We start from the raw sequence: 10,000 nt of genomic DNA on the forward strand, positions 1-10,000 counted from the left end.
ATGTTAATAAAGCCCTCTAATCACACCCAAAACTCAAGGTAAAATGCGTCCCAGTTCTGAAGGGGTTAATAATGTAACAAATGATCAAAATGCCCTCAGAGACACAGAAACTGGACCACAATTAAGCTCCAGCAATCGCCGCACCTTATCTACTCACCATAAACTTTGACAAAGGTAAAGTGAACAACAGTAAACAAAAAGTGATGATCTATGGGCGTGCTAACTATGAGAGAGAGAGACTTGGCATGCAGCTCGTAGCCATCAACCCCTTCAGTACCAGGACATATTCATTTTGTGTTTGGGGATTTTATGCAGCTTCAGAAAATCATGTGGGGCATTAAAATACTGAGGACTGTGGCCATTAATCTTGTGACCTCCATAGACACTTGCTAATCTCAATACAATGGTGTAATCATAGCCAAACTGTCTTAAAATGCCCCTCAAAACATGCCAAATTATGGTAAAATGCCCTCAAGACATGCCAAATTTTCTTAAAATGTCTTCAAAGCCTGCCAAACTGTCTTAAAATACCCTCAAAACATGCCAAATTATCTTATTATTCCCTAAAAACATGCCAAACTCTCCTAATATGCTCACAAAACATGCCAAACTATCTTAATATGCATATAAAACATGCCAAACTGTCTTAAATTGTCCTTAAAACATGTCACTGTCTTAAAATGCCTTCATAATATGCCAAACTCCCTTAAAATGCACTGAAAACATAAACTGTCTTAAAATGTCTTTAAAACCTGCCAAACTTTCTTAAAAACATGCTGGATTGTCTTAAATTGTCCTTAAAACATGCTAAGCTATCTTAAAATGCTCTCAAAAGATACCAAACTGTCTTAAAATGCCCTAAAAAAAATCCCAAACTATCATAAAGTGCCCTCAAAATATGCCAAACTATTTTAAAATGCTCTCAAAACAAGGAGGGAGGGAGGGAGGGAGGGAGGGAGGAAGAGGGGTGGGGAGAGAGAGAGAGAGAGAGAGAGAGAGAGAGAGAGAGAGAGAGAGAGAGAGAGAGAGAGAGAGAGAGAGAGAGAGAGAGAGAGAGAGAGAGAGAGAACAAAAATTTAACCTTTTAACATGACAATATATCTATTTTACCTATTTTTTTTTCTCTTGAGTCCTTCCTTCTTTTCTTCCTCTTCTCATCTTCCTATACCTCTTCCTTCCTCCTCTTCCTCCTTCTCCTTCTTCTCTTCCTCTTCCTCTTCCTCCTCTTTCCTTGGTCTGTTTCTCCACATCTTAACACAATCTGAAATAAATCAAACTGGATTAATATCAGAGAGAGAGAGAGAGAGAGAGAGAGAGAGAGAGAGAGAGAGAGAGAGAGAGAGAGAGAGAGAGAGAGAGAGAGAGAGAGAGAATCACGTATGACAAAGGTGACATTGCACAGGTGTGACAGTTAATAAGTTGGCCATGCAAACGAGTACACTGACAAGTATTCTGTGTACACTACCTCAAGGGAACCCAAGGACACCACCACCACCACCACCCCTGCCACCCTTGCCAAGCCTCCCATCACCCCTGCCAAGCCCCCGGTCACATTCACACCGGCCACACAAGCAACATGACCCCTGCGGATAAAAAATTTGGTTAAGGTCTTTTTAGCATAAGAGAGGACTGGAAAAGGACAACTGAGAGGTAAAGGGGAGAATAGCCCCCCTCCTGTCACCCCCGCAAGCCCCTCGTCACCCCCCAGGCAAGCCACACAACCCCAGGGGATTAAAAAGTAGATTATGGTCATTTTAGCATATGAGAGGACTGCATAAGGGAGAAAAGCCCCCTCTTGTGACCCACGCCAGCCCCCATCACCCCTGCCAGCCCCCATCAACCCCAGGCCAGCCACACAACCCCGGGGATTAAAAATTAGATTAGGGTCATTTTAGCATGAGAGGACTGGAGAAACCGTTTTTATTGATTTATTTTTTGTATCTAAGATTCTTGGCTAAGGAGGAACATAAAAATGACAAAAATAATAAAAACTAGCCCTACTCCGGTGCCAGTCAAATAGATTGAATAAATACTAGACACTCTCTCTCTCTCTCTCACACAAGTTTACCTCTTCAACATAACAAAAATAATAAAAACTAGCCCTACTCCGGTGCCAGTCCCCTTACACAGCCGATAGAATGAATTAAATATTAAAATAAATACCACACACACACACAATTACCCTCTCAAAAATCATATGAATACTAATAACTACACAATGGCACTCCACACACACATGCACCAATGCCACAGGGCTCACCAGGCACTGCTCACCGTCCTCCATGACCGCCAGGGGCCTCGGAAATCATTAAATAAGACACGTATCCCGGTGGCCATTAGTGGTAGATGTAGATGTTGCAACGGAAGCTCCTTACTTCTTCTCGTTCTTTGTTCCGCTAATGTTGAAGTTCTTTTTTCTTCTTTTCCCGCTGTGTCCACCTCTTGTATATGGCGTCCTTCTATTTGTGTGGGTCGGTGAAGAGGATGCGTCCCAGCGCGTCCCTGCCAGCCCCTGCCACAAGAGAGGGTGGTTGTGGCGGCAGCGCCGGTGGGAGGGCCGCCTCGGTCTTGATCTTGATCTTGATGGTACAGGTGACGCAGAATTTCTTCTGGGTCAGGCCTTTGTATCGGCAGCTCCTGTAGGGAACATAAAGAACACCAGACAACAAAGAGGGCAATCACCATCTTTCACACCACTAGTTCCTGCATCTGGCACGCCACATTCTCTCCAGGAACTCTTTCACAGCCTCAATCATCCTTTCATTCGTCTCCCCACACAGTCCCAGCAGCAACACCATCCATTCCCTTCCTGTCATCTCCACTCTGTCATGCCCCAGCTCCCTCAGCACCACTTGCATCATCTCATACCTGTCTCTGGCATACTTCACACACTCCACCACCACATGTTCCACTGTCTCATCCTCTCCCAAGTCACACATCTGGCACACTTTGCTGCGGGACTCTGACCATCTATAATTCCTTGCATTCACATCCATGCACTGTGCCCTAGCTCGGAAGAGAAGATCACCACCCAGGCTTCCGTCATACCACTTTTCATACATTGGGGCCTCTTTCTCTCTATACCATACCAAGGTACTCTTTTGCTCCATCCTATTTCTCCAGTCATCCAGTCCCACACCTTTCACTACTCTGTCTATCTCACTCTTCCACTTTCTTACATCCCATTCTCTACCTTCTCCATTTCTAACAATCATACTCCAGTCTCTCTCTAAATGTCTTCCTTCTACCTGTTGAAAACCCAACTACTTACTAACCCACTCTTTGCTACCAGCCTGACACACCTCTTCCCCCACTTGCTACTCCTGACATTCCACAGAAACACTTTTCTCACTATCCTTGCATCATTCATTCGTTCTAACCTAGCCTTATACTTTAGGGTCGCTTTCACATATCTCTCTCTAAAAGTGCTCCAACCCATATCACCCCTAAGGGCCTCTACTGCTGCATATCTAGGTACATTAAGTGCCATTCTTGCAACTCTATTCTGCCCTATTTCTAACTTATCTAGTTCACTCTCATTCCAAGCAATCACATCCATACCATACATGATGCTCGGAACAGCCACGCTCTTCCAAACTTCTCGCAGCACGTCATATTTACTCGCCCTCATCCTTGCTGCACTTCCAAGACGACCTACCCACTGATTTGCCATACTTATCTTCTCATTCTTAATCTTTACACAGCCATCCGGACTCATCCACATCCCCAGATACTTATATTCATCTGTCTGCTGCACCTCATTCACTCCTAATCTCCACACATGGTTCCTCTCATCCTCTGACCTATGCACAACCATTACCTTACTCTTTTCACTACTAAATCTCACTCCAAAATCTCTTCCATACCCATCTACTACATCAAGCATACTCTGTAGCTCTTCTGCCGACTCACTCATGACTACAACATCATCTGCATACAAGAGCACATCTATCTTATCATTTCCCACATTTACACCTGCATTCATTCTCCTCATTCTAGCAGCCAATTCTTCTGTATATAAGCTAAAGAGGGTTGGTGATAATATGCAACCCTGCCTAACTCCTCTTTCACTCTTCACCCAGTCTGTCTCTATATCCCTAGTTTATACTTAGCTCTTGTATCCACATACATACTTCTCACTATGTTAACTATCTTTGCACTTAACCCAATTTTTCTAACACCCTACCTAGCATTTCTCTGTTTACCCTATCATATGCTTTCTCTATGTCTAAGAAACCTAAGTATAGTTTGCTACCATCCCTTTTCTTTCTCTCAATCAATTCATTCACCACAAACAGATTGTCTTCTGCTCTCCTGTCCACTCGGAATCCATTTTGCTCTTCGCCTAACACTCCAACTCTCTCAATCCATTTGCACAATCTCTCATTCAACACCGCACTGAACACTTTGCCTACTGTGTTAACTAACGCAATCGGCCTGTAGTTCCTCAACTCATTCTTACTCTTATATCCTCCCTTATGCAACAAGGTCACCCTGCATTCATTCCACATTCTCGGCACTCTCTCCTCCTCCCACACCTGGTTGAACAACTCAGTCATCCTATCAATCACTACTTCTCCATTTTGTACATTTCATACGGTATCTCATCCGGCCCTGCTGCCTTCCCATTCTTCTGCTTCTTCACACATTTCTCCACCTCCTCCCTGCTGATCCTTTCATTCAACTCATCTGCATCCTTTCTCTCCAGTGACACATGTCCTTCATCCACATCAAAGACCTCACTTACACCTCCAATCTCTTCCCAAAACTCTTTTATTGCCCTTCTCATTTCTTCCTTATCAGTCACCACTGCCCCATTCACCTTCAGGCTCTCCACATTCTCACTGTTAGGCATCCCTCACCCCTCAGGAATCTATACCATTCTCGCCCACCTTCCATACCTTTCTCTCTAAGGGACTGAATCACACTTCTCTCACTTGTAACTTTAGCATTCATTATCTTTCGCTTCGTCATTCGCTGCTGACTCACATACGCTGCCCATGCATTCAGGTGCTCCTTTCAGCTTCCTCACTCTCATGTCTCCTCTTTCTTAACTGTCTGCACACCCTATTCAGTCTCTTCCTTTCCTTCCTAGCATCCCTGATCTCATTATTCCACCACGGCCTACATGCATGCTTTCTGGCACTTGTTCTTGCATACCCTATCTGGCTTACTGCTGCATTCCTCACATTTTCTACAAATCTATCATTCAGTTCATCCACGTCGCTTAGACTTTCATCCTCCCAGCTCCTCTCACTCAAGTCCACCTGGAAATTCTCCCATCCTACATCTCTCAATCTCCACTTTTTCCTCTTGGCCTTGGCATTTGTTCCATCTCTTCCATTCAACTTGCACTCTAACACCAGCATGTTATGGTCTGAGACTATGTCAATCATCCCATCTTCATCAATCCACATGCGGTCAACAACTTCACGCATTCTCCCATTCACTAGCATGTAGTCAATCGCAGACTCCTGGTTTCTCCCACTCCAAGTCACTCGTCCTTCAGCCAGGGTCTCATTGAGATTCTCCAAACTCACCTCATTCACAAGCTCATCCAGCATCTCACCATTCCTGTTCATTTGTTCACCTAACATACCTATGTGGGCATTCATGTCTCCCATAACAATCACTCTCTCCAGCATACTCTCTTGCAATCTTTTTCAAAACACTATATTTTCTGCCATTCTCCTAACTGCTCTGTCGCCTTCCACTGTCATATACACTACCACTACGACTATCCTCTCAGCTCTGCCACTTTCACTCCTGCACTCCACTCGAACAGCTAGCACGTCCTCACTCTCAGCACTGTCTCCTATGTCCAGCTCTTCCACTCTCAGGTTCCTCACCTTTTTGTGGAGCAAGGCTACGCCTCCTCCTAACTTATCCTGTTTTCTACGCCCTTTCCCTATCATGACAAACTCATTTCCTTCCATATGCACCACGTCCCGCAGGTGAGTCTCCGTGATACCTACCACATCCAAGCTCCATTCATTCAGCTCCTTGCATAAATCCTCAAACTTGCCAGTGCCCCATCCTCTCACATTCACACACCCAATCCTCATGCATCCTGACGCCCTGTGTGTACCTCCTCTTCCTTTTACATTTACACTCTCTCCTCCCGCAGGTTCCCTTTCTCTCGGTAACCTGCTCTCTTTCACGCTTCTGTCCTCCTCTCTCATACAAACACCTGCCCCTTCTCTCTGGATTCTATCCTATTCCCTGCTGCCTTCCTCCCAACGCTGAGCCCACTCCACCAAGTTCCAGGCCACCCACACCTTTCCAATAGTGGACATGTGTACGCCATCCTGTGTCCACACCTGCCTCCAGTCCATCCTCTCCCACAGCTGCATCCCATCACATTTCCAGTCTTCCAGTCTTTCTACTACCTTTCCATTCACCCATCTCCTCTCCCGGCCAAAGACCTGACCCTCCTTGTCCCTCCTCTTAGGGATACACATCACCAGGGGCCTCCTGTGTGTTTTACGCTCCACCACTCTGACTATCTCCTCCATCACTCTCACTGTCTCTCGTCCTCCTATATCCTCCAGCCCGTTTCCTCCTCCCTCTACCACCACCAGGTCTTCAGGCTCCATCTGGTGAAGGGAGCTCATCACCGCCTCACGGATGACCCGAATATTGGCCCCTGGTCTGCTTTTGTCCATCACTCTATACCCACCTTTCGACAGGGAGTATATCTCTTTCTCTACTCCTCTCATCAGGCTATCTCCAAACAGCCACATCCTCCTAACTTTGCTCCCTGTCTTCAGCCATAGCCGCTTGCCATCCTGGATATGTCGCCAGGATTGCCGACCTATGCCCATCCATGCCGACTCACTATGGCCCTTACCTCTGCCACTCCTGCCTCTACTCCCAACACTGCCCTGGTCCTCCTTCCCTCTCTTACTATTGGCCTCCTGGGTACCTCTGCTGTTGGCCCGTGTCTGGCTGGGGGTATCTAGTGCACTCCTACTCCTAGCCCCTCCCTTGGCCTCCTCCTGTACCTTTGGCTCCTTACCTACCTCCTCCAGACTGCTGTCCTTTTCCACCATCACCTCTTCACTGCCCCTTCCCTCGGTTACCAGGGAGTCCGTTACAGCCTTGTTGCTGTAGGAGTGGTCGGACTCCTGTGGGGTCACTGCACCTGTGGCGCCCCTCCACCTCCACATCTCCTTGACTACTAGGGTCAGGGCCTCCCTGTTCCATCCGTGCCTCCTTCTTCCTTTGCTACCCGTTTCTCCTCCCACCATGCCCTGGTAGTGTCTAGGCACTCAGGGCATAGGCCTATTAGGAAGTCGTTCCTCAGTACCTTCTGGCTGGCTTCCTTAAGGCCCACACATCGCGTGTGATACCAATCTCCACAACATTCACATGCGATGGAGTTACTCCTATTGTTCACCTCACCTTTGCATACCTTACAGTCGTTCTCGTACATCCTGCTAAAACAACAAAGAACGAAATAAAAAAAAAATAAAAAAATCGGGAGCAAAACACACCACGTCTTACCTCCTCGACGTTCGACGCTGGTGTGTGTGTGTGTGTGTGTGCGGTGCTCACTGCATTGTACACACTGGCTCAGGCGTTGCCAGGCTGCTCCACGCCGAACGGCCACTGTATGACACATACTGGCATTGCATTTTTCTGCATCCAGCGTTTATTTATCATGCTTATCACAAATGCATAGAGATAATATCATCATGCACGTTAGAATGAAAAAAACAAACAAACCTGTTAGATCAAGCTTATGAGTGGTGGTGGTCTCTGTAGCGGGGTCCACACTTGTGGTGGAGGTGACTGGTGAGCTGCGGTGTCTGGCAGAGATCCTATCAAAGTTAGCACAAAACGTTCACTGACCACTAATGATGTAAGAGAGAGAGAGAGTGTTTGTTGGCATTGTAGGAAAGAAAACGACAAGTTTACTGTACTTGACGACAAACTAATCAAATCTGGCCGCGCCTTCATTAAGAAAATTCCTGTCCACTTTTAACACCCCACGTTCCGCTGACTCCGCCCCACTCCCTAGAGAGAGAGAGAGAGAGAGAGAGAGAGAGAGAGAGAGAGAGAGAGAGAGAGAGAGAGGTAAATAAATGAGATCAATAATAGAATAAAGAAAGGTGAAGCAGAATGAATGACTATTTACAATGATGACACGCAGTGTGTGTGTGTGTGTGTGTGTGTGTGTAATTCACTGTTTGATCTGCTGCAGTCTCTGACGAGACAGCCAGACGTTACCCTACGGAACGAGCTCAGAGCTCATTATTTCCGATCTTGGGATAGGTCTGAGACCAGGCACACACCACACACCGGGACAACAAGGTCACAACTCCTTGATTTACATCCCGTACCTACTCACTGCTAGGTGAACAGGGGCTACACGTGAAAGGAGACACACCCAAATATCTCCACCCGGCCGGGGAATCGAACCCCGGTCCTCTGGCTTGTGAAGCCAGTGCTCTAACCACTGAGCTACCGGGTGTGTGTGTGTGTGTGTGTGTGTGTGTGTGTGTGTGTGTGTGTTTATGAAAAATGTGAGTGTGCGTGCGCTTGCATACAAGCTTGTGGGCAGAACTGCGTGTAAATGTGGTGTGTGTGTGTGTGTGTGTGTGTGTGTGTGTGTGTGTGTGTGTGTGTGTGTGTGTGTGTGTGATAATGAGTCTGCTTGCGTATGCGTGCGTTTGTGTGCGTGCGTAAGGCTTTGCGTGAGTGAGTGTGTGTGTGTGTGTGTGTGTGTGTGTGTGTGTGTGTGTGTGTGTGTGTGTGTGTGTGTGTGTGTGTATCTGTGCGTGTTACTGCGTGCGTGCGACAAAAAAAGCCCTGTCAAAAAGTCCCTCCAAAAAGACCACTAAAACAAACTCCAAACCCTGCCAGGAAGCCTCGTCAAAGCAAAAATCCCGCCAAAAAAAATCTAACTAAAACACCCCACCATGAACACCTGCAAAAATGACCGTCCAAAATGTCCCATAAACACATAAACACACACACACACACACACACACACACACACACACACGAAAAAGTCCCATCACAAAACTCTGCCAAAACGTCCTGCCAAAAGGTCCCACCAAAATGCGCCTCCAAAAAGTCCCTTGAAAAACACCAGCCAAAACAAACTACAAAAATCCCTGCCACGAAGCCTCATCAAAGTCAAAATTCAGCCAAAAAAATGCAGCTAAATCTTCCCACCATGAAGACCTGCAAAAATGTCCTGCTAAAATGTCTCTGCCAAAGCCCCGCCAAGAAAAAGACCCACGAAGCCCCGCCAAATTGACCCTCCAACATGCTCCGTCAATAAAAATCGCGTAAAATTCCCGCCACAAAACTCCGCCAAAACGTCACGCCAAAAAGCCTTGCCAAAAAACCTCGCCAGGATCCCCAGTCAAAATACCCCGCCAAAAAGCCGATACAAAAATCCCTGCCAAAAAGCCCCACCAAAAAGACCAGCAAAAATAAAATCCAAAAACTCCTGAAACGAAGCCTCATCAAAATAAAAATCGGGTCAAAAACTGCATCTGTGTGTGTGTGTGTGTGTGTGTGTGTGTGTGTTTTTACATTACAAGGGCACTGGCCAAGGGAAAACAAAGTGTTGGAAAAAAAAAATCCCGCTGGTTGCCAGGCCCTGTTAAGAGGAAAGTAGAAAGAGAAAAAAAAAAAAAATCTAAAAGGAGGGTCCAGTTAACGTAAGAGGTGTCTTGACACTCCTCTTTTGAAAGAGTTTAAGTCATAGGCAGGTGGAAATACAGACACAGGTAGAGAGTTCCAGAGTTTACCAGTGTAGGGAATGAAGGAGTGAAGATACTGGTTAACTCGGGAATTAGGAAGATGGACAGAATAGGGATGAGAAGAAGTAGAGAGTCTTGTGCAGCGAGGCCGCAGGAGGGGGGAAGGCATGCAGTTAGCAAGTTCAGAAGAGCAGACAGCATGAAAACAGCGGTAGAAGACAGATAAAGATGCAACATTGCGGCGGTGACTTAAAGAATCAAGACAGTCAGTTAGAGGAGAA

At 46.4% G+C, this 10,000-nt stretch overlaps 1 protein-coding gene and 1 long non-coding RNA gene across 4 annotated transcripts in view; both read right to left on the reverse strand.

The window, feature by feature from the left end:
* Positions 1 to 1,307: 1,307 nt before the first annotated feature.
* LOC123512457 lies at positions 1,308 to 2,691 on the reverse strand. Of its 3 annotated transcripts, none has more exons than XM_045268880.1 (2): positions 2,376 to 2,691; positions 1,308 to 1,583 (listed from the first exon to the last, which is right to left on the reverse strand). In XM_045268880.1, exons 1-2 carry the CDS (start codon positions 2,683 to 2,685, stop codon positions 1,555 to 1,557), a joined length of 339 nt encoding a protein of 112 aa, XP_045124815.1. In that variant the 5' UTR covers positions 2,686 to 2,691; the 3' UTR covers positions 1,308 to 1,554. The 3 variants fall into 3 exon arrangements, with proteins under 3 accessions (XP_045124815.1, XP_045124814.1, XP_045124813.1); XM_045268879.1 differs by having other exon boundaries at positions 2,275 to 2,691; XM_045268878.1 differs by having other exon boundaries at positions 2,261 to 2,691.
* A 4,547-nt stretch (positions 2,692 to 7,238) lies between these two features.
* LOC123512462 overlaps positions 7,239 to 10,000 on the reverse strand; it is an 8,440-nt gene continuing 5,678 nt past the window's right edge. The window contains exons 2-3 of the long non-coding RNA XR_006677105.1: positions 7,729 to 7,823; positions 7,239 to 7,611 (exon numbers count right to left, since the gene is read on the reverse strand). This is a non-coding gene — a long non-coding RNA (uncharacterized LOC123512462). The remainder of the gene's footprint in view (positions 7,612 to 7,728; positions 7,824 to 10,000) is intronic.

The sequence above is a fragment of the Portunus trituberculatus genome, chromosome 33 (assembly GCF_017591435.1).
Source record: "Portunus trituberculatus isolate SZX2019 chromosome 33, ASM1759143v1, whole genome shotgun sequence".
NCBI classification, from domain to species: domain Eukaryota; kingdom Metazoa; phylum Arthropoda; class Malacostraca; order Decapoda; family Portunidae; genus Portunus; species Portunus trituberculatus.